The 24165-nt window shown below is 43.7% G+C and overlaps 2 protein-coding genes across 3 annotated transcripts; both read left to right on the top strand.

Annotated features, from left to right (window-relative positions):
- The first annotated feature begins 925 nt into the window (after positions 1-925).
- Positions 926-7843, top strand: LOC144299270 (nebulin-like). 2 transcript variants are annotated; one of them, XM_077874781.1, is made up of 9 exons: positions 926-1077; positions 1744-2056; positions 3367-3471; positions 3578-3682; positions 4519-4626; positions 5406-5513; positions 6759-6863; positions 7537-7642; positions 7739-7843. In XM_077874781.1, the coding sequence occupies exons 2-6, from the start codon at positions 1916-1918 to the stop codon at positions 5424-5426; spliced, it is 480 nt and encodes a 159-aa protein (XP_077730907.1). In that variant the 5' UTR covers positions 926-1077; positions 1744-1915; the 3' UTR covers positions 5427-5513; positions 6759-6863; positions 7537-7642; positions 7739-7843. The 2 variants fall into 2 exon arrangements, with proteins under 2 accessions (XP_077730907.1, XP_077730908.1); XM_077874782.1 differs by lacking the exons at positions 6759-6863; positions 7537-7642; positions 7739-7843 and adding an exon at positions 5612-5718.
- Positions 7844-11104: 3261 nt separating this feature from the next.
- LOC144299267 (nebulin-like) lies at positions 11105-24165 on the top strand. The gene is made up of 8 exons (XM_077874775.1): positions 11105-11196; positions 12687-12887; positions 13192-13296; positions 13926-14030; positions 14953-15059; positions 22886-23012; positions 23110-23214; positions 24057-24165. The coding sequence occupies exons 1-8, from the start codon at positions 11152-11154 to the stop codon at positions 24060-24062; spliced, it is 801 nt and encodes a 266-aa protein (XP_077730901.1). The 5' UTR covers positions 11105-11151; the 3' UTR covers positions 24063-24165.

The raw sequence follows: 24165 nt of genomic DNA, 5'->3' as shown, positions 1-24165 counted from the left end.
GCCCTACGACCCAGCAATTGCACTATTGGGGATTTACCCCAAAGATACAGATGCAGTGAAACGCCGGGACACCTGCACCCCGATGTTTATAGCAGCAATGGCCACGATAGCCAAACTGTAGAAGGAGCCTCGGTGTCCAACGAAAGATGAATGGATAAAGAAGATGTGGTCTATGTATACAATGGAATATTACTCAGCTATTAGAAATGACAAATACCCACCATTTGCTTCAACGTGGATGGAACTGGAGGGTATTATGCTGAGTGAAGTAAGTCAGTCGGAGAAGGACAAACATTATATGTTCTCATTCATTTGGGGAATATAAATAATAGTGAAAGGGAATATAAGGGAAGGGAGAAGAAATGTGTGGGAAATATCAGAAAGGGAGACAGAACGTAAAGACTGCTAACTCTGGGAAACGAACTAGGGGTGTTGGAAGGGGAGGAGGGCGGGGGGTGGGAGTGAATGGGTGTCGGGCACTGGGGGTTATTCTGTATGTTAGTAAATTGAACACCAATAAAAAATTAAAAAATAAAATAAAATAAAATAAAATGGTAAGAAAAAGGTCAAATTGTCTCGAAGGGTGCCGTTCAGATATGGCTCTCTGTGCTTCTAGTAGAGAAAGACCCTTAAATCTAGTGTGTCTTTGTCCTGCCTGAGAGGAAAGATATTTTCTTTCCAATAGAAAAAATACCGCCCAAAAATAGAAACTCTCAACTTTACTCCCGTGGATGATAGAGCTGATTACGAGACTGCAAAACAAAGCGGTGAGATCCTAAATGATGTGAGTACCTGTCATTCTAAAATTACCCGATCATGAAATGTCATTTCCAAAGATTTTCACCTACTTTAGCTCAGCGTGCAGTCATTGTCTGAGACACAGACTGTAATCATGAGATGATGCTAGCATTTTCCCGAGCAACATTATGATTTCTTAATATCAAGTATGTTAAACCTCTGGCTTCTCAATTCCAGAGTAAATACCAGAAAGATTGGAATGATGCCAAATCACAGTACACCCTCACCGAGACCCCCTTGCTGCACACTGCCCAGGAGACAGCCCAGATGCTGGACCAGGTATGGGTTTCAGCCAGATGCCTGATACTCCTGGGCGGGGGAGGGGGAACCGAGGACCGGAATGTAACAGTGGGGAGATGTATGCACATGACCAGCGCCCTTCTGACTCCTTAGGTTAAGCTCTGTTGTGGCTCTCTGTCTTTTACTATCTCTACAAGGAAGGCTGGGAGAAACAAAAAGCTACGGGCTACGGGTTACATTTTGCCTCCAGACGCGTACCATTTGTTCACGCCCATCACTCTGGTGACATTCAGAGCGAGGTCATTTATCCTTCTAGGAGCGCACGCTGGGGGCTCCTGGAGCTAGGAGGCCTGGGGATGTTTGGAGTCCTCTACCCTTCTGGTCCTCTCTGGGCTTTGAGAGTGTTTGTTTTGTTGGCTTCTTTAAAAGCTATGGTCTGAGTGTTTACTCTCTTCTATTCCCTCACTTCTTTAAAATCTCTAAGCTTTCCAATAAAACATAGGCAGAATTAGAAAACGAATGTATTTTTCCTACTTTTAAATCGGTATTTCTTCATATTTATTATGTCAGTGCTTTTTGTTCTTTATTCTTGGGGAGGCAGGTGACAAAAGGCTGAGGGGCTGTGTGTGCTGATGTTTCAAGCTCCCCTTTTCCTTGAGAGCTTGTCACAACCGATGGAATCTCTATTTTTTTTTCTCCCACCAGCTGAACTACAAAGCTGAACATGTAAAACAAAGAGGTCATTATGTTGGTGTTCGACGATGAGAGATGATCCTAAACTGGTTTGGTTTGAGCGCACAGGCCAGATTCAGAATGACAGACTATACAGAGAGGACTACCATAAAACAAAGGCCAAGATCAATATATAGCCGCTGATATGGTGTCGGTGTTGGCTGCCAAGCATGGGCAGGACCTCGTCAGTGATATTGATTACCGTAATTACCTGCACCAATGGATGTGTCATCCTGACCAAAATGACATTATCCAGGCAAGGAAGGCCTCTGACCTACAGAGCAATGTAAGTAATTTTTGTTTCTTAATGACCTAGGAATGTATGGTGTACTCAGAGAGTTACAGGCAGTACTCTGGAAGCACCGGGCTTTGAAACTTTGAGCCATAAATACTGAATTTGTTCCCAGAAGGGAACTGAGGCTGAATCTTTTGTAGAGAAAAACCAGGAGCAGTGATTGACAGCTTTGCCTTTTTGACGACTTATTTCCGAGTATCGTTCAAAGCCAATTTTTTTCATTGGTTGTTTTTTTTGTTTTTGCATCATCTTTGACATCACCAACATCTCACATTGGCCTGGGAGATTATCAGCTGATTTAAAATAATAAATGGCTTGGGGTGAGAATGGAGAGTAAATGGGGGTTGTAGTTAGTGTAGGCAAAGACCTGGGTATGCCCTTTGCCAAGCGTCTCTTCTTCAGGCGTTGATGTAGGACTTGCTTGCAAAGAATCAAAGCAAAAGAGAAACAAAATCCTGATAAACTACCTGAGGGCCCAGAATCTGCTTGCACAGAGCTTTGGGTGAGGGTAGGGAAGAGAATACATGACCTAGGCCACCTTGCAGTGAGGCCTGAGCCCAGACGTGTAGCTGCCGCCAGCAGTTCCTAAGGAACAGAAACTCCATGCATCGACCTGATGCTCAGACATACCCTGGAGCTAACCCACCTGGTCTTCTCATTACCACTTTGGAAACAGGAAATCAGAGGCTGCCTGCCACCAGGTGGTGAGCTTGAACTTGCCACCTCCCTGTTGCTGCAGCAGAACGATGGTCATGGACATTTAACCAGATCAGCAGCTCCATTGTGGTTGATGTGGGGTGGGGAGGGGGAGAGCTAGGCCTGGCCAGGGGCATGTGTCCCCTACTCTACCACACAGGAGCATTTAGTTGTATCACTTCCTTTGTGTAGTTAGTCTAAATTTCCCACGTACCAAGTAATTAAATATAAATCCTTCTAAAAACCCACCCTCCCTGGTAAAACCCTTCCTTGGACTCAATGCTAGATACAATGGCTCCCTGCCCGTAGCTCCCATAGCCCTTGAGTGTTCTTGCTGTTACACTCTCCACTTATAAAGGACTTCTCTTCACACCAGATTCCTTTGTACTTATCTCTGAAAGCACCTAGTACAGTACTTTGCTCATAATAATAGGCTCACAGGATACCTCTCTGGTGAACAGGTGAAATCATGATTGCATCAAGAGATGACAGTCACTAGAGGGAAATCCTTAAAAAGCTCCTGAAAAAGTTGCTTCAGACCTACAGTCTGGAATCCTGTGCCTGAGTCATTTATGCCTGCGTTGTATCTCTCTTCCTGCTCTCAGGATGTCTACAAGGCTGACCTGGAGTGGCTCCGTGGCATTGTCTGGATACCCGTGGACTCTGTGGACTACGTGAGGGTTACGAAGAACCAGGAAATGGTGAATCAGGTACACAAACCCTGTTCTTACCTAATGCCTGGCCGCCTTGCCTGTCATGTGGGGGCAGGTACCCACTGGAAGGAGACCAGTCTTAATCATCTCTGTTTCCTTGCAGATAAAATACAAGAAGGCTGATCTCGACAACTGTCCTAACTTCACAAGTGTGGTGGATCCTCCAGAGATTGTTTTGGTGAAGATTAACTCAGTCAGTCAAAGTGATGTAAGTTTTCTTTGTGTATAGTGATGTGTGCATGGACTGGGGAGTTCATTGTGTGTCATTGACTGCATTTGCTCACCTCCAGGTAACTGCTTGTAAGAAAATGGACAGTGGGGCAGGAAACTAGAAGATCATCTCTGGTGGGCATGTCTTTAAAGTCCCTAGTAAGAGATGTACTGTACGAACATTTTTTTTTCAGAGTGAGAATGCAGGTTTTATTTTTTTTATTTTTTTAAATAATAAATTTATTTTTTATTGGTGTTCAACTTGCCAGCATACAGAATAACACCCATTGCTCATCCCATCAAGTGCCCACCTCAGTACCTGTCACCCAGTCACCCCCAACCCCTGCCCTCCTCCCCTTCCACCACCCCTAGTTTGTTTCCCAGAGTTAGGAGTCTTTCATGTTCTGTCTCCCTTTCTGATATTTCCTACCCATTTCTTCTTTTAAAAAGCATCCATATTCTTGTCCAAATTATTGTATTAGGCAAAATGAACTGAAATCTAACCAATTAGTTTGTTTTAAATCTCCAAATGTAGACTGGTTATTATCTTTTTGGGTAGAAACTATGAAACTTTATTTTTTTATTTTTTTTAAAGATTTTATTTATTCATGAGAGATACACAGAGAGAGGCAGAGACACAGGCAGAGGGAGAAGCAGGCTCCACGCAGGGAGCCCGATGCCGGACTCGATCCCGGGTCTCCAGGATCATGCCCTGGCCTGAAGGCGGCACTAAACCGCTGAGCCACCCGGGCTGCCCCGAAACTATGAAACTTTAAATATGCATTTATATTGACCAAAGATGTGGATTGGTTTTGTCTTGTTTTCTCTTGTTAGGTAAAACATAAAGAAACATTTAATAAAGTATTGAAGGGCAAGTATCTATTTTCTCCAGATACACCATATATCACCCACTCCAAAGACATGAGAAAACTCTACAGTACTGTAAGTTCTATTTTATTTGATTTACAACTCAGTTCTTAATTTTAAGCTCTTAATTCATCTTCTTGGCTGATTTTGTGAACAACTGAACTTAAAAGACCTATCATTGCATTTAATCTTCTTAGAAATAACTGCTGTTGTTTATTAGAAGTAGCATTTATTCAGCTGGTATTTTTCTTTTTGAGCTCCAGTAATGGGCCAGGCATTGGAGGAAGTGCTACGGGGCTAACACTCAGTAAGAGAAGCCCCTCAGGAGCCCATGCCAATGAGGGAGATGGACAGGCAAATAGATAATAAGGTAGCAGGTGCTATACCAGCTGTAGGTGCGCAGAGGACTGAACACCCACTAACAGGGAAAAGAGAGGAAAGGCCAGTCCCTCTCTGGCAGTCATGTATAAATATCTCCAGCCAACAGACGGAAGACTAATTTAATTCAGCTGATTTAAGGATGATGTGTGTGTGTGTGCGCGCGTGCCCTGTGTCTGTGTGTATGCCCAATGGGAAGCAGTCTTTGGTGATTCTCTACCTATGTGAAAATGTATTTCCACTTTTACCATAACTTTAAATACAGTTATTCTCTGTTATAGATGTCCTAGAACACCCTGGTGTTTGTAGATTCAATCTGCAGTAAGATAGAAGATTCTCCCATACTCTTAGGTAGACGCAGTAAGGGCTCTTGGCCTTTAAACATAAATATTTTACCTTGGTTTTACCATTTTCTTTTTAGCAATACCTGAAGGAAGTTGACTGCAAACTTGCTGACACATATTCCTTTGTTCCAGATACTGTACAAAGGGGCTTGAGAAGGGACCAACGCTTACGGCTGCACCTTGCATAGGCGCTACATTCCCATCGTGGGAGCTAAGCATGCCAACTATGTGAACAGCGAGGTCAGTGGTGGTTTTTCCTCCGTGCATTTAAGAGTCTTCTCTGGGGAGCTGGTCCAAAAATCCCAGAGATTCTCAACTAAGTTGTGCCTACTTCACAGCTTAAATACAAAGAGACATATGAGAAGCAGAAGGGCCACTACCTGGCTGGAAAAGAAATCAGTGAGTTCCCTGGTGTGGTCCAGTGCCTGGATTTCCAAAAGACGAGTAGTGCAGTAAGCAAAGCAAAGCTCACTGTGACGGAGGATTTGTACCCTGGAGGGTGCTATTAGGGGGTCTGTTTGTGACCCGTTCTTCGGTTGAGAGAGGCATGGGGTGGTGAGGAAGGAGTCATTCCTTCCCTGAGATTCATCCCCACCCCTGCCAGTTACCATTGGTAACTATGGGCTTTCCTCCCTTTCCTTCCCTTCTGCACTTCCAAACCCACAGTGAAGTACCTGTGTTTGGAAAAAGGAGAAAGCAACAAGGTGACTACTTACCCCTGTGTTTTGAAAGGAAGGGACATTGGGAATGAAGAATCTATTTAAAAAGTATCTTCTTTAGCCTTTGTTCATCCTAAAGGTACTGATCTATACTAGGGATAAGACCCCGAGAGAGATGGATCTGAATAATTAACATTTTAATCCTTCTTTTTGTCTTTAAAAAAAGGGGGCTTAATTGAACTACAGAAGAGATTATGCGGATACCAAAGCAAATGTGCACATCCCCATCGATATGATGAATCACGGGCTGGCCAAACACTGTCAGTACATCCTCCGTGACCTAGAGTACCAACACTACTTCCACCAGTGGATGTCTCTCCCGGAAGAACCCGGCGTAATTCGGGCCCACAGCATGCAGGACATCCTGAGCAATGTACGATGCCCTTTCTGCAGCTTGACTTAGTTACACCTTCACTCAACCGTGTCTTGGCCCCCTATGCTCCACTTGTCCCCGTTTTCATAAATTGTACTGCTTTTTAAAGCACAGTGGCACGCGTAACCACTTTTTGGTGTGAGAATCCCCTCTGAGCCATGTGACCCCTGTGTTAAATATTTAACCTGTTTTTTACTCCAGACAAAACTTTAGCTCTTCCTCTCCTCCTAGGCTTCTTTAGGTCGGAGCGGGAAAGCCCTCCAGCTGGTGCGGGGCCCACCCTATGACTGCTAAGCACTCAGCACAGCCAATGGCTGATGGGAAATTATCAAAATGCCCGATTGTAAATTCAGTTAGTACCTGTCACCTCTCATCATCCCTTCTTTCCTGCAGAACGTGTATAAGGATGACTTGAATCGGCTGAAAGGCATGGGATGCTACATTTGGGATATGCCTCAGATCCTCCAGGCCAAGAAATCCTGTGATCTCCAGAGTCAGGTGAGATCTTCCCAGAAGGACTGGCTCTCTGTGGATCAGTGAAATCGTGGTGCTTTCAGTGGGGTGACAACCAGGCCAGCCCTGTGCCCGGGTTAGAGAAAGCTGCTCTAACAGTACGTGAGCCACAGAAACCAGAGGCCCCTGCCTGATACAGCCTCTCCTGGTGACCTGCTCTGGTGTGGGACCTTCTCGGTTTTGGTCTCTCCAGGGGTTTAAGCATTTGAGGTTTACCCAGAACGTTTCCTGTGAGGTGTTTCAGAGTGAACCACCCTCAAGCATCTATACGGAAGTTGCTTAGGTTAGCCTGCAGAGAGTAGAATGCAAATGCATGCTTTGACCTTTGGGAGGTAAGTTCTGAAGTAAAAAAGTAGATATTTGGAAAATGTCCCCAGGATATGGTTTAGCTCTCCTAGGGCAGGTTCACGGACGGTTGAGGCACTCAGGGATGGGGGTGCATGCATGGAAAAGGCAACAAAATGGTGAAGAAGATCTGGCAAAGAGCCAGGTTTTGACAACCCTACAAAGTTGGCAGGAACACAGAACGACTGTGTCTCTGTTAGTATTAAAGCAGGAACCCAGAATGAAGTAAAGGCTCATCTAAGTTGGCACAAACTGCTCATGCTGATGGCAGACGTGTATTTTACCATTTCCGGTGCCTGGTTTTTCTTTACAGATACGGGTACATGGCAGCAGGTAAAGAAAATCTGCAGAATTAGAACCTGGTCACAGATACACCACTTTAGGTGACTGCTCTTCAAAGTGGCATTAATGCCAGTGAGGTGCGTCTTCTTGGACTTCTCTCCCGACACAAGCCATTCCTGTCCTTCTGTATTTTTGAACAGCAGAAAAGAATAACCCATCTTTTTTGTGTGTAGGTGAAATGTAAAGAAAATTATCATCAGATTAAGGACAAAGATACAACAGTCCTAGAAACAGTGGATTATGACAGAACCAAGAACCTGAAGAATCTTTACAGCAGAGTGAGTTATTTTTCTCTTCTTCCCTGGAGACAGTAACGGAATAGTTGGGATAAGCACCTTACCGCCCAGGTTTTTTCAGGCACTTCCAGTTTCCTATTTTATCTCCTCAGTAGTCCTAGTGACAATTCATTGAGCCCGAAGTGGAATATCACACCATGCTGTGCATTGGCACAGATTTGGGAGCTCCTTCCTTATTGCAGGTGAGCACTGTTGAAACTAGGCTACCCTCACCCTGGACTTGTCCTTCCCTGGCTTCTCCAGGGACAAGGGGCGTACAGCCTACAAAGACACTTTTTTTTTGTCTCCTCTGAATTGGTTAATTCAACAAACTTTTTAAAACTTTATTTTGAAACTCTTTTAGGTTTCCAGAAAACTTGCAGAAAGAGTCCAGAGAATTCCAGCATAGTTTTGTCTGTAATACAATCATGGAAACTAAATTAACCTTGTTGCAGTGTAACTTACAGACTTCATCCAGATTTCACCAGGGTTTTTCCACTAATGTGCTTTTCTATGTCAGGCGCCAGCCTGTCATCCCATTTTGCATTTAATTCATATGACTCATTAGCTTTCTTCAATCTGATCATTTCTCAGTTTTCCCTTGTCTTTTTCTGATTGTAACACTTTTGAGGAATACTTTCCGGTTATTTTGTGGAATGCCCCTCCATTTGGTTTTATATGATGTCTTCTTATGATTAGATCAAGACAGTCCATTTTTGGCGAGTTTAACACAAAAGCTTCTCTCCGGCATCATGGCAGGTGGGACGTGATGCCGGTAACTGGTGATGTTGAACGTGGTGACTTGGTTAGGTGGCTGGCTGCTGAGCTTCTCTACTGTAATGTCGTGATTTTTCCCTTTGTTGTTAATACATATCATGGAGGGAGATATTTTGGGACTTTGCAGATAGCCTGTTTCTCTTCAAATGTTCTCTCATGTATTTTACCATCTATTGATGGGTCTTGCCTGAAACAACTTTTAGTATAAAATATGCCTATTGGTGATTTTCTGTTTTTTTTTTCATCCCTCCTACATTTATCAATTGGAATTCTTCGGTAAGAAACCACTCTTTCTTCCTACCATTTGGGTTTTTTTTTTTTTACTTGTATCAGTAAGTAATTATATCTGAACTCATGGATATTTAATTTCTTCTACGTGATGTAGTCTAATACTGCTATTTATTTTGTTGCTCAAATCATTTCACCTTTCCCCATTGGGTGCCTTTCAGGGTGGCTCCTATAAGAACTTAACATACTCTGTCATTGTTTTTGAGTGCTTCCTTACATTCTGGCACCACAAGATGTTCATCTTGTATTTACCTGCTCCAGATACCCCCTCTCCAAGGAGCCCTGGTTTATGTATTAAGGATTGGCATTTCAAAGGCAAAAATCTCAGCACTAGGCGTGCTCACTGCTGCTGGGACCCTTCTATGGACAGAGCTTAGAAATATATTATGGATACTAACCTCTATATGCATACATATCAGTATTTATTTCTATATTTGTCTAATTATATGTGTGCTTTGAACCATGAGTTCCTATTGATGCTTCCTATATCATTCAACACTACAGACTTTAGACTTCTATCTTTTATTTTTCCAACTTGTGGCTTTTTTTTTTCCTAGAAAGCCTGGCCCTCATTACCTATGACATGTTTGCTTATTTGTTCAACTTTTTTAAAGGTTGTATTTATTTATTCATGAGACAGAGAGAGGCAGAGACACAGGCAGAGGGAGAAGCAGGCTTCTTGCGGAGAGCTCAATGCGGGACTCGATCCCAGGACCCCAGGGTCACGCCCTGGGCTGAAGCCAGACACTCACCCCTGAGCCCCCCAGGCGCTCCTATTTGTTCAACTTTTATCGGCACATAGTTTTGAGAATTGCTAACCCATATTCCTGTGAGAAACAAATGTAGTAACTACAGTATCTTATTGGTTATTTTTGTCTATAGCTTAATGAGTCAAAATACCATTTTCAAAAATAAACTAAATTGTTTTCTAACTCACTTCCTTCAGCATAGTCTTGTTATGCATTTGTAACACAGTTAGGTTTATTTGTTATGATTTCTATTCCATTGGCGTCCTCTTCCCCATTCAGCTTGATTCTGTTTTAATTTACACACAGTAAATCACTCTTTGTAGTATATAGTACTACAGGATGTTTTTTAAAACAAGATTTTATTGATTTGAGAGAGAGAGAGAGAGCATGAGCAGGAAGAGGGGCAGAGGAAGAGGGAGAAGCAGACTTCCCTCTGAGCAGCGTTCTCCAAGCTCATCTTGACCTGAGCTGAAGGCAGATGCTTAACCCACTGAGCCACCCAGGTGCCTCTGGACTATGGCTTTTAACAAATGCAAAGTCATGTATTCACCCCAGTGAAGCCACAGAAAATCTATCACCTCAAAATTACCCTCTTCCCTTTCCTTCTTTGAGACCCATAGAAGCATTTTCTGGACCTATTTTTAAAGAAACAAACTTTGAAAAACCTTTTCCAGAATGTCCTGCAAATGGGATTATGAAGTCTGCAGCCGTCAGGTCTGTTTCTTTGTCTTAGTAAAATCCACATGTGTACTCTACACATTGCTGTAAAAACCAGTAGTTTATTGGATTTATTGCAGAGTGTGATATTCCATTGTATGAATATACCACAATTTATTCATTCACAGTCCAAGGACACCTGGATTGTATCTAGTTTGTGACAATTATGAATAAAGCTGCTATATACATTTGAGTATAGGTTTTTGTGCATATGTAATTTTTGTTTTCTTGAGTAAATAAATACCTAGGAGTGGAAATCTTTCTTGAGCTCCCACTAGCTACAAAAATGTAAGATAGGATAAATAGATTTTAAGTTAGTGGTTTTCACCCTTCAGGAATTCCTAGACCTAGAGCAAAGGAACACAGCGTCAAAAACTTTGTTTTCGTTTCCATACAGTAAAATGTCACTCTTTGTGGCCTACAGTACTATAGCTGTACAAATGCATATTCATACATTCACCACTGTTGTCAAGATGCAGTGCTCCATGATAACTGCCAAACTGAAATAAGTACTATGGAAGAGAATAGAATAATGGACCAGAAAATTATGGTCACAGCATTAAACCCATTATTTACTGAGGGGGACTTGGGTCCTGCTGAGTATGAAGATCAGGGGTTGTTAAGCAGTGTCTGAAAAAAGATACAGGAAAAATCCCCTTCTAAAGATCCAACCAGAGTGCATTTTCTGTACTCACAAAATGGTTTATAACCCCTGTAGAACCCGTACAAGGAAGCTTGGGATGGAGTGAAGCCACCAGCTACATCCTGCCTACCAGTACCATGTCCCTGATGCATGCTAAGAACCAGAAGCATCTGGCTAGCAATGTAAGTCAAGTGCATTGTGATGGCCTCTCACCCACCCTCTACCTTCCCCAGTTCTCCGCTCCTAGAATTTTTCTACTGATTCATGTGTTTTATTTATTTATTAATGAATTTATTTTTTATTGGTGTTCAATTTGCCAACATACAGAATAGCACCCAGTGGTTATCCTGTCAAGTGCCCCCCTCAGTGCCCGCCACCCATTCACCCCCACCCCCCGCCCTCCTCCCCTTCCACCACCCCCAGTGTTAGGAGTCTTCATGCTCTGTCTCCCTTTCTGATATTTCCTACCCATTTCTTCTCCCTTCCCTTTAATTCCCTTTCACTATTATTTATATTTCCCAAATGAATGAGACCATATAATGTTTGTCCTTCTCTGATTGACTTATTCCACTCAGCATAATCCCCTCCAGTTCCATCCACATGTGTTTTATATATTATATGTTTGTGTATATTGTAAAAGAAAATCTAAAATTACAATGAGCTATCTAGATATCGTATTAAGGTTTATGAACTTCGGGGATCCCTGGGTGGCGCAGCGGTTTGGCGCCTGCCTTTGGCCCAGGGCGCGATCCTGGAGACCCGGGATCGAATCCCACGTCGGGCTCCCGGTGCATGGAGCCTGCTTCTCCCTCTGCCTGTGTCTCTGCCTCTCTCTCTCTCTCTCTCTCTCTCTCTCTCTGTATGACTATCATAAATAAATAAAAAATATATTTAAAAAAAGTTTATGAACTTCAACCCTTTATGCCCAGAATGTTCTTAAGTAAAGCCTTTTATTGTAAAATTACCTATAACCTTCATTGCAGTCCTAAGAAGCTAGTTCTCTTTCAGAAGTTAACCTCCTTTAGAGACTTTTACCTCTTAATTGTGAACCTTTTACATAGCATTTTATTTTATTTTATTTTTTAAAGATTTTATTTATTCATGAGAGACAGAGACACAGGCAGAAGGAGAAGCAGACTCCCCACAAGGAGCCCGATGTGGGACTCGATCCCAGATCCCAGGATCACACCCTGAGCCGAAGGCAGATGCTCAACTGCTGAGCCACCCAGGCGTCCCTTACATAGCATTTTAGATCAGTATTTCTCAAACCCTGTTTTTTACCAGTGAGAATGTTGTATCAAGTACACACACACACACACACACACACACACACACAGCTGACGTTTATGTGACTTCCTTCTGACATATGACAGAAGACTATGTACTGCCAAACTAAAGGCAATACACTCTGATCTTTTCAATTCTATTCCATTCGTTTAAATGCTAGTGGTCCAATAAAATTTTTCAATGCCTTCTGGCCTAGAGATGCGTATTTAGTAAAAGACTTTGTTAGACAGTATACGGAATTAATTTAATATTTACCAGATCCCACCTGATTGCCATACATTCTTTACCTCGACTTCTCTGGTGTATAAGAAGGATTTAAGAACCAGATTGCCTTGAGACCTTGCACAATTTCCTACATAATTGGCATATTATTTTATCTTCCCAGCGCCTATATAAATCAGTTTATGAAAAGAACAAGATGAGAATCCACATCGTGCCTGACATGGTGGAGATGGTTACTGCTAAGGAATCTCAGAAGAAAGGCAGTGAGATTGATTACTGCCTACACCTCTGTGAGTGGATTTGCCACCCTGACTTGCAAGTCAACAGCCACATCAGGAAAGTCACAGATCAGATCTACAGCAACGTAAGCCCACTGCTTGTGAAGGTCCCCCGCGCTGGCTCCACATGCCCATCCTGAGGGGAAGCAGACCCACCTGCATGTACCCTGGCCTTCTTCCAGCGTTGCTGTCCTCTGTACCCATGGGTCTGTCCCTGGAAGCAGGGCTCTGTGTGCCAGTGTTTTCACGGCACCCACAGCCTCATTGCATAACACCTTTCGAATGTCATTCGATAAAGTCCTCCCAGGCCCACTGGGTGTCTGTGTTTTTGGTGTTTGAGTTACGGTCAGTTTCTTTTTTCTAATTCCCTCTATCCACCACAATCTTTAGATTGTATACAAGGATGACCTCAACTGGCTAAAGGGCATTGGATGCTACATCTCGGACATTCCTGAAATTCTTCATGCCAAGCATGCTTATGTTCTATGTAACCATGTGAGTTTGCCCTATCTTATGGTTTTTTTTTAAAAGTGTATTTCCTTTTCTACGTAGTCTAAGTCAAAGGGGGAGTTATGTACATTGTCACAGACCAGCTATGTCTTAAATGGTGTTGAGGATGGCTGATCTGGAGAAGAATGCTAAGGAGCAGGGAACGGCTGTTTCTTGGAATGCGCGTAGCTCTCTATTCAACAACACGGTCGAGCTGTCCTGTTGTCCTTCCCTGGAACCTCTCTCTACATTTGGACTATTTCAGATCTATCAAGCACATGATTCTCCTATTAGGGAAATCTCACTTGTGAGGTGTTTGTGACGCTATAGACAGGACCTATTTATAAAGAGAGAATTTGCTAAGCAAATTAACACTGTAATAAAGGTTTCAGTAAAAATGCGTAAATGTTCCTAGAAGAGCAGTTGTCAAGCCTGCTAGAAGGCTCTAGAAGCTCCATAGGACTATAAGCATCGATTATGCAGATTGTCCTAAAATTCAAATGCCTCCTGGTCGATTGAATATGTGCTAATGAAAGTAAATGTCATGAGTTAAAAGCAACCAAACCCTCCATGAAAGCAGCAATTTCTAGAACCGTAAACAGTCTACCACAGGCTTCTTTTATTCCTCTTGGCAGATCAAGTACAAATCTCACACACAGAAGACCAGGAATGGCTACAAGTTGGTCACAGACACACAAGTCTATGTGCAGGCTGTGAAAAGTGGGAAACAACTGAGTGATGTAAGTCCCCGTGGGGAAGTCGTGTGGACAGTAATAAATGGGGCCACCACTCAAACAGAAGTGGCAAAAAAAAAAAAAAAGAAAAGAAAAAGTAAGTGGCTTTTGCTAACTGGGAGACCAGAGTTAGTGTCCTAGATAGTACTTATGGTTCTGCTCATATTTCCTAAAACCTGGTGTGTTCAATCAGTTCCCAAGGTGGAGGTAGAAATGCTATAACTATGGAATACTCAGTGTTTTAGAGTTTTTTGCTTTAAAGTTGTTTTTTGAGGCCTCGTGTCAAGAGCAGCAGTTGTATCTTGCTGGTCAGCCCTCTGGAAAATTAGAGCTGGTCATGGCAGGGTGAGGAGGGGGCAGGCCGTGCAGTGAGCGGTGTGGGTTTCGTGGGGCCCCTCGTCCGTGGTCTGGGAAGGCCCGGTGCCCAAGCCTCGGCCCCATGCCACATCCACTCTCTGACTTGGGGGGCAGAGCCAGCACATGGCTGCTCTTTTATTTTCTTTTAACTAAGCCCGCAAATTAGTAAGTAAATATCAAATCCCACCAGCGAGTTAGAATGTAAAAACCCATTGTTTTGAAACTTAGAGCCGTACCATAGCCGCTGTTCCCTCCCTTTGCTGAGCCATGTCCTCTGCTTCTCTCATGCTGCGGGGTCCACATGCCACTTGCGAGCCTGTGGACAAGACAATGATGGATCAGTTGTTGAGGCAAAGGGAAACCTACCTACCTACTTCCCTTCCCCTTCCCCTTCCCCTTCCCCTTCCCCTTCCCCTTCCCCTTTCCCTCCCTCCCTCCCTCCCTGCCTTCCTTCCTTCCTTCCTTCCTTCCTTCCTTCCTTTAAGAGAGACTTAGGTTTCCATTTACTTTGCTTCTTTCCAATGATGCTGCTGTGATCAGAATCAGCTGACCCCTCTTCTATCTGACACAGGCCATCTACCACCATGACTACATGGATAGCGTCAGAGGCAAGGTGGCTGCAACTATGAAAACCATGGAACTGGATGGGCCCTTCATGCACACAAGCTCCAGAGTGAGGTGAGCAGTGAGAACCCAGTGCAGGGGGCAGCAGAAGTCTAAGGGGCGGCCTCCGAGGGCCAGGCCACTGGCTTTTGCAGAAACCTCCTTGGCTTGTGCTTTATCTCAGCCTGACCTTCTCAGTTGTCAATGCTATTCCATTCACCTGAGTTAAAAAACAAAGAAAAAACCCAAACAGTACACAGTCTGTCTTCCCTCCTGGTTGGTGGGATTCTTACACCACGCAAGCAATGGGCATTCTTAGAGCAACATTGCATTTACATTTACAAGATACGAGGGAGAAAGAAAGCCAACCTTTCTCAAACAACTTAAAACCAAGATGACAAAGAGAAGACACATAATCATAAGGGACTACTAGTAGTAAGAGAAAGGGCTAGAAATTACTGTTGGAATTCAGAAGAGAAAGACCTGGATTCCACTCACGTACTTAATATCCCTTTTGGGTGTTACCTGCTCAGGCAACATTGGTTTCCCTCTTTGATGTCACTCTCCTGTACTGAATATTGAAAAACATTTGCTCTTTGATGTCTCTGATACTATTCCTACTCCTGGATCTCCCCCCCAAAGACAGGCTATTTAGGATCATGGTCAGAAACTCCTTTCCCCCATCTGCCAGGGATTGGGGAATCGTGACCTCTTCATGGCCTGACACTGTGTTTATTGGAGGAATGGGGTTCCAGGGATGTGCCTTATCATTATGACTGTCTCCGGGACTGTGATGATGTGAATGCCACCTAAGGGTTCACGACACAGGCGGCACTGACTGCCTGTTCCCTCTACTGCTCCCGTTTTCTTGCTCGATTCCATGCAGGTAATTGGGCATACGTTCAAAACATAGAAGAATTATTTCCTATGGGCCCCTTCACTCATCGTTCACTCGCTCACTCTCTTTTTTAAGGTTTTATTTATTCATGAGAGAGACAGAGAGAGGCAGAGACACAGGCAGAGGGAGAAGCAGGCTCCCTGCGGGAACCCGTTGGGGACTCAATCCCATGACCCAGCGTCACACCCTGAGCACCCCCAGGCATCTCTCTCACTCTCTGTCTCTCTCTCTTAAAGATTTGGTTTATTTACTCGACAGAGTGGAAGCGAGGGAGCATTAGCGAGGAGGGTGGGGGTCGAGCAGGGAGACTGATGGGCTCAGAGATGTGACCTGAGCCCAAGGCCTGGGCAGTGGAGCACGCAGGCACCTGTCGGTTTCGAAGCAGGGGGTCAAGGATGATGCATTAGTTACCTGGCCCTTTGAACTCCTCTGACTCCTCATGACATCGGCCTGGTAAACAAGAACACGCTGCATCCCGACCGAAAGCCTGGCATGGGCCGCGTGCGATGCGCATGACTCGATGGGCCCCGGCGCAGCCTGACCCCTCGCCCTCCGCAGGACCTGTACCCAGGTGCCGGCCGACGTGACCAGCGCACAGGATACTGGCTCCCTGGTGACACAGCCGCCTTCCAGCATTCCAGGGAAAAGCACTACCAGATCACCTATGTAGGTGCCTCCCCGCACCACGGCCTGCCAGGGGAGGGGCGCTGACCTGGGCCCCTGGGGGCCGGGAGTGTGTGTGGAGGCCCCCGCTGAGTGTGGTCATCACGGCGCCTTTGCCTCAAGAAGCGTAGGAGCATCCCTGTGACCCCAGGCACCCCATGGGCGGCTGCAGCTGCCTGGGGACAGGATGTTGTGTGCGTCCCTTGGGCAGACAGGACTGCTTGTGGGCTAGCTGGCTCCGATACTGGCCCCACCACATGCCCTCTGCACACTGAGCAGAAAGCTGGGGGTGAAGGGGCTCCTGCTATCTGGGGCTTCCTAGCCCAGTGGCTCCCACCACCCTGCAGGGATGCTGGGGATGCTAGGGAGCCCCATGCAGGGCAGAGCCCGGGGGCGCTGCACACAGCCTGCAGCCCTCTTCTGCTGCCTTCGGAGTCTTGGGACCCAAGCTTGCCGGCCAGCCAGTACACAAAACCAAAGACCCAAACCTACAGTATCCAAATCAGACACTTGCAGATCCAACCACCTAATATGTCTTTTTTTTCTGGTAAATCCATCTGGAAAGCCACTTGTTGGCCTCAAAAATAGTCGCTCCTCTCTTCCCTGCAGGTCCTAACTTCCAAGCTGTGCTGGGACTAAAAACACAGGCCTTCCCCCACCTAAAATGAATAAACACCGCTCAACACCTCGACATTTAATAGTGAAGCTTGCAAATTCCAAAGATAAATAGAAGATCCTTAAAGCAGCAAGAGACAAGAAATCTCTAACTTTTATGGGGATGAATATTAGATTAACAGCAGACCTCTCCACAGAGACCCAGGCAGGCCAGAAAGGGCTGGCAGGATATATTCAGGGTCCTACATGAGAAGAACATGCAGCCAAGAATACTTTACCCAAGGCTCTCATTCACAATAGGAGAGATAAACAGCTTCCAAGATAGGCAGGAACTGAAAGAATATGTGACCAGGAAACCAGCTCTGCAAGAAATTTTAAGGGGGACTCTTAAAATTCCTCTTGGAGAGGAAGTCCAATGGAACAATCCACAAAAACAGGGACTGAATAGGTATCATGATGACACTAAATTCATATCTTTCAATAGTAACTGAACGTGAATGGGCTTAACGACCCCATACAGAGGCACAGGGTTTCAGACTGGATAAAAAAGCAGGACCCATCTATCTGCTGTCTACAAGAGACTCATTTTAGACAGAAGGACACCTACAGCCTGAAAATAAAAGGTTGGAGAACCACGTACCAATCATATGGTCCTCACAAGAAAGCAGGGGTAGCCATCCTTATATCAGATAAACTGAAATTTATCCCAAAGACTGTAGTGAGAGATGAAGAGGGACACTGTATCATACTTAAAGGATCTATCCAAGAAGAAGACTTAACAATCCTCAATATATATGCCCCGAATGTGGGAGCTGCCAAATATATCAATCAATTAATAACCAAAGTTAAGACATATTTAGATCATAATACACTTATACTTGGTGACTTCAATCTAGCGCTTTCTACACTAAATAGGTCTTCTAAGTACATGTCAAAGAAACGAGAGCTCGAAATGATAGACTGGACCAAACGGATTTCACAGATAACTACATAACTTTATATCCAAATGCAACTGAATACACATTCTTCTCAAGTGCACATGGAACTTTCTCCAGAATAGACCACATACTGGATCACAACTCAGATCTGAACCGATACCAAAAGATTGGGATCATCCCCTGCTTATTCTCAGAGGATGATACCTTGAAATTAGAACTAAATCACAACAAGAAGTTTGGAAGTACTTCAAACACGTTGAGGTTAAGGACCATCCTGATAAAAGATGAAAGGGTGAGCCAGGTAATTAAGGAAGAATTAAAAAGATTCATGGAAACTAATGAGAATGAAGATAAAACCATTCAAAATCTTTGGGATACAGCAAAAGCAGTCCTTGGGGGAAATATATCTCAATGCAAGCAGCCATCCACAAATTGGAAAGAACTCAAATACAGAAGTTAACCTTACACCTAAAGGAGCTAGATGAAAAAGAGCAAATAGATCCTACACCCAGCAGAAGAAGAGATTTGACAAATTAACATTCGAGCAGAACTCAATGAAATAGATATCAGAAGAACTATGGAACAGATTAACAAAACCAGGAGTTGGTTCTTTTGAAGAATTAGTAAGATAGATAAACCATTAGCCAGCCCTATTAAAAGAAGAGCGAGAAGACTCATATTAATAATATCATGAATGAGAAAGGAGAGATCACTACAAACACCAAGGAAATACAAACAATTTTAAAAACATGAGAAGCTATACGCCAATAAATTCAGCAATCTATAAGAAATGGACGCATTTCTGGAAAGCCGCAAACTACCAAAACTGGAACTGGAAGAAATAGAAAAACTGAACAGGCCAGGGAGGAAATTGAAGCAGTCATCAAAAACCTCCCAAGACACAAAAGTCCAGGGCCAGATGGCTTCCCTGGGGAATTTATTCCAACGTTTAAAGAAGAAACCAAAAAAAAAAAAAAAAACCCATACCTATTCTACTAAAGCTGTTCAGAAAGATAGAAATGAAATACATCCAAGCTCGTTCTACGAGGCCAGCATCACCTTAATTCCAAAACAAGACAAAGACCCCACCAAAACGGAGAGTTATAGACCCATACTCCTGATGAACATGGACGCAAAAATTCGCAACAAGATACTAGCTAATAGGATCCAACAGTACATTAAGGAGATTATTCACCATTACCAAGAGGGAAGTATCCCCGGACGCAAGGCTGGTTCAACACTCATAAAACAATGTGATTCATCATATCAGAAAGACAAAAAACAAGAACCATATGATCCTCTCAATAGATTCAGAGAAAGCATTTGACAAAATACAGCATCCATTCCCGATCAAAACTCTTCAGATTGTGGGGATAGAGGGAATATTCCTCAACATCTTAAAAGGCATCTACGAAAAGCCCACAGCACATATCATTCTCAATGGGGAAGCACAGGGAGCCTTTCCCCTTAGATCAGGAAGAAGACAGGGATGTCCACTCTCACCACTGCTATTTGACATAGTCTTAGAAGTCCTAGCCTCAGCAATCAGACAACAGAAAGAAATAAAAGGCATTCAAATTGGCAAAGAAGAAGTCAAACGTTCCCTCTTTGCTGATGACATGATACTCTACATAGAAAACCCAAGAGACTCCACCCCAAGATTGCTAGAACTCATACATCAATTTGGGAGCATGGCAGAATACACAATCAATGCCCAGAAGTCAGTGGCATTTCTACACGCTAACAATGAGACTGAAGAAAGAGAAATTAAGGAGTCAATCCCATTTACAATTGCACCCAAAAGCATAAGATACCTAGGAATAAACCTAACCAAAGAGATAAAGGATCCACACCCTAAAAACTACAGACCACTTCTAAAATAATTTGAGGAAGACACAACGAGATGGAAAAATATTCCATGCTCACGGATTGGAAGTATTAATATTGTGAAAATGTCAACGTTACCCAGGGCAATTTTCATGTTTAATGCAATCCCAGCAAAATACCATGGACTTTCTTCAGAGAGTTAGAACAAATTATTTTCAGATTTGTGTTGCATCAGAAAAGACCCCTAATAGCCAGGAGAATATTAAAAAAGAAAGCCATAGCTGGAGGCATCACAATGCCAGATTCCAGGTTGTACTACAAAGCTGTGGTCATCAAGTCAGTGTGGTCCTGGCACAAAAGCAGTCACATAGATCAATGGAAAAGAATAGAGAATCCAGAAGTGGACCCTCAACTTTATGGTCAACTAATATTCGACAAAGTAGGAAAGACTATCCACTGGAAAAAAAGACAGTCTCTTCAATAAATGCTGCTGGGAAAATTGGACATCCACATGCAGAAGAACAAAACTAGACCACTCTCTTGCACCATACACAAAGATAAACTCAAAACAGATGAAAGATCTAAATGTGAGACAAGATTCCATCAAAATCCTGGAGAACATGGGCAACACCATTTTTGAGTTCGCCCACTGTGACTTCTTGCAAGATACATCCACGAAGGCAAGAGAAACAAAAGCAAAAGTGAACTATTGGGACTTCATCAAGGTAAGAAGCTTTTGCACAGCAAAGGATACAGTCCACAAAACTAAAAGGCAACCTACAGAATGGGAGAAGATATTTGCAAATGACATATCAGATAAAGGGCTAGTATCCAAGATCTATAAAGAACTTCTTAAACTCAACAGCAAAGAAACAACCAATCCAATCATGAAATGGGCAAAAGACAGGAACAGAAATCTCACAGAGGAATACATAGACATGGCCAACATGCACATGAGAAAATGCTCTGCATCACTTGCCATCAGGGAAATACAAATCAAAACCACAATGAGATACCACCTCACACCAGTGAGAATGGCGAAAATTAACAAGGCAGGAGACTACAAATCATAGGATGTGGAGAAAGGGGGAACCCTCCTGAACTCTTGGTGGGAATGTGAACTGGTGCAGCCACTCTGGAAAACTGTGTGGGGTTCCTCAAAGAGTGAAAAACAGATCTTCCCTACGACCCAGCAATTGCACTGCTGGGGATTGACCCCAAAGATACAGAAGCAGTGAAATGCTGGGATGCCTGCACCCCAATGTTTATAGCAGCAATGTCGACAATAGCCAACCTGTGGAAGGAGCCTCGGTGTCCATCGAAAGATGAATGGATAAAGAAGATGTGGTCTATGTATGCAATGAAATATTCCTCAGCCATTAGAAATGACAAATACCCACCATTTGCTTCAACGTGGATGGAACTGGACGATATTATGCTGAGTGAATTAAGTCAGTCGGAGGAGGACAAACATCCTATGGTCTAATTCATTTGGGAAATATAAAAAATAGTCAAAGGGAATAAAGGGGAAAGGAGAAAAAACGAGTGGGAAATATCAGGGAGGGAGACAGAACATGAGAGACTCCTAACTCTGGGAAACGAACTAGGGGTGGTGGGCGGTGGTTGGCGGTGACTGCGTGACAGGCACTGACGGGGGCACTTGATGGGATGAGCGCTGGGTGTTATTCTCTATGTTGGCAAATTTAACACCAAGAAAAAATTTTTAAAAAACATAAAAACACACGGTTTCCCTTTTATTTTCATAGCTGCCTGCCAGCAGGTTTTTCTAGGCAACACTGAATTTTATTCCTCTCTGCACCTGGCTTATATAGCCAAGAAAATAATTGCCAAGGTCCTGTTTACTGGTGACATTTTGTCCCTGACTTTTTCTTGTACTTAATCCATGGAGAGTGATTTTCAAATGTAAGCAGCAGCTCCTTCCTGTGTGAGGAATGTACAGCTACTTTTTGTGACCCAGCAGCGAACTCGTTCTGACTCTGCCTTCCCAGTACAAATACAGAGAAGAGTGGGAACACATCAAGGCACACAGATACACACTTGGCCCTAAAGAAATCCCATTTGTCCATGTCCAGAGGGTGAACAATGTTACCAGTGAGGTACAGTGAATGTTGATTCTGCGGGGGGGGGGGGGTATTGAGTTTCAGAGGCCACGGCTTTGTACTATATGTTAGTTAGAAATCTCTGTATCATCAAGGAATGAGAGGGTCCTTTTTATTACCATTTTGGTGTTTGTATCCATCGGTGACGTCTTTTTGTATTTGGCAATGCCATTGTCAATCCCAATTCACAGATTATGATGTAAATTAATTCCTTTTTTGAGATTCGTTATGAAACATTTACTAATGAATTTGCATTTTAGTCTAATTCGTGACCCTGGTTTTCTATATACATGGTTGGCCTGTATATCTGACCATATCCAACCATCTGATAGAATGTGGAAGACTTTATGCTCAGAATTCTTCACCTAACTAAAATAAGTACCATTTCCTCTTTTTTCCTGTCAGACACTTCCTTGATCCTTAATTGCTCCTCTAATGGCTCTTTGTGTAGAATATTTGATTATTGATTAGTCAACAGTTGCCCTCATCTTCCCACACTAAATACCTGCAGTGGTTTTGCTTCCAGTGTAGAGATAGTATCGACAGTTTTTTTTTTTTTTTTGGAGTTCAATTTGCCAACATAGAGCATAACACCCAGTGCTCATCCCATCAAGGGCCCCCCTCAATGCCTGTCACCCAGTCACCCCCACCCACCTCCCTTTCCACCACCCCTTGTTCGTTTCCCAGAGTTCGGAGTCCCTCATGTTCTGTCTCCCTTTCTGATATGACCCACTCATTTTTTTCTCCTTTCCCCTTTATTCCCTTTCACTATTTTTTATATTCCCCAAATGAATGAGACCATAAAATGTTTGTCCTCCCTGATTGACTTATTTCACTCAGCATCATACTCTCCAGTTCCATCCACGTGTATGGACAATTGTACCACAGACTGAAAGACAAGATTCACACAACTCCTGATACACCTGAAATCCGCCAAGTCAAGAAGACACAAGAGGCTGTCAGTGAGGTGAGTATTTTCTTAAGAGAGAGGGCAGGCTGTGGCACCCCGGGAGGAATGTCAGCCATGTGGTCTCTGATGTGTGTGTTTTGGGCCATTTTTTCAGTTGATCTACAAATCAGACTTCTTCAAGATGCAAGGCCACGTGATCTCACTGCCTTACACACCCCAAGTGATCCGTTGCCGCTACGTGGGAGACATCACCAGTGACGTAAGCATCTCGTCTGGGTCTTTCAGAAAAGCTCATACCAAGGGGCTGTGTACATGTAAGCCAACTGGTGATCTTTGAACTGCCTGCTGCATTGAGTCCTTCTACACTGGGTATACAGCTTGGAGGTGAAATTGTGTGGAAGCGGGACCCCGCATTTCTCCAACCACGGAAACAGTAGTAGGAAGAACGTTTAGGAATTACAAGCATTGCTGGCCACCACTCTGAATTCAACACTGAACCATGACCGGCCCCTCACCCTACCTCGTCTCGTCCTGGGTCCCATGTAGTATCCTTCTCCTGCTCATCCCCACGCCCATACTCATTAGCAACTTCCTCCTCCCATGTTTGTTTCTCCTTAAATGTTTCCATCTCCTGAAAGGCCACTCCATTCAATCCATGCTTTCCTCCCATCAGTATAAGAACAACAAATAGCAATATTTTCCTTAGCTCAGGATTAAATTTAAAAACCTGTGATTCATTTGAGTGCAAGCCAACTAAGAGTATAGGGTGGACGTGTTCAACCAAAATGAAACCTGTATCAACATGAAGGTCTCACTACTCTTATTGGTTCCTGGTTTGCATTTAATCCTGGCCAGCTTTATTTCTGTTTCTGCCACACAGATTTAATATAAGGAGGACTTGCAGATCCTCGGGACTGGGCTGCTTCCTGTGTGACATTCCTGACATGGTCCGCTGCCGGCACGTGCGCAAGTTCTGGGCGAGTGCACATCTTCATGACACATAGCTACCCTGGCACAGCTTCCATTACCACGTCACCAGCCTCAATATAATTCTTTCAATGACTGATTAACTTGTGCTTCTGTTTTCTTTTTTTTCTTTAGGTCTAACTACCTGTACACTGATAAGGCGAGGAAGATGTGAGACAGATACCAAGTGGTGCTTGACACTCCAGAATACAGAAAAGTACAGGAACTGAAGACACAGCTGAGC

The sequence above is a fragment of the Canis aureus genome, chromosome 27 (genome assembly GCF_053574225.1).
Source record: "Canis aureus isolate CA01 chromosome 27, VMU_Caureus_v.1.0, whole genome shotgun sequence".
Classification (NCBI taxonomy): domain Eukaryota; kingdom Metazoa; phylum Chordata; class Mammalia; order Carnivora; family Canidae; genus Canis; species Canis aureus.
This window is presented reverse-complemented; position numbering and strand designations above follow the sequence as displayed.

What these genes read in the sequence shown, in the direction of transcription:
- LOC144299267 (XM_077874775.1), top strand. Translation starts at nt 11,152, where the DNA reads ATGTCCCTGATGCATGCTAAGAACCAGAAGCATCTGGCTAGCAAT. An exon ending in CTTATGTTCTATGTAACCAT is followed by an intron (nt 13,297 to 13,925) that starts GTGAGTTTGCCC and finishes TCCTCTTGGCAG; the next exon opens with ATCAAGTACAAATCTCACAC. An exon ending in CACAAGAGGCTGTCAGTGAG is followed by an intron (nt 23,013 to 23,109) that starts GTGAGTATTTTC and finishes CCATTTTTTCAG; the next exon opens with TTGATCTACAAATCAGACTT.
- LOC144299270 (XM_077874781.1), top strand. Translation starts at nt 1,916, where the DNA reads ATGGTGTCGGTGTTGGCTGCCAAGCATGGGCAGGACCTCGTCAGTGAT. An exon ending in CCTCTGACCTACAGAGCAAT is followed by an intron (nt 2,057 to 3,366) that starts GTAAGTAATTTT and finishes TCCTGCTCTCAG; the next exon opens with GATGTCTACAAGGCTGACCT. An exon ending in ACCAGGAAATGGTGAATCAG is followed by an intron (nt 3,472 to 3,577) that starts GTACACAAACCC and finishes GTTTCCTTGCAG; the next exon opens with ATAAAATACAAGAAGGCTGA.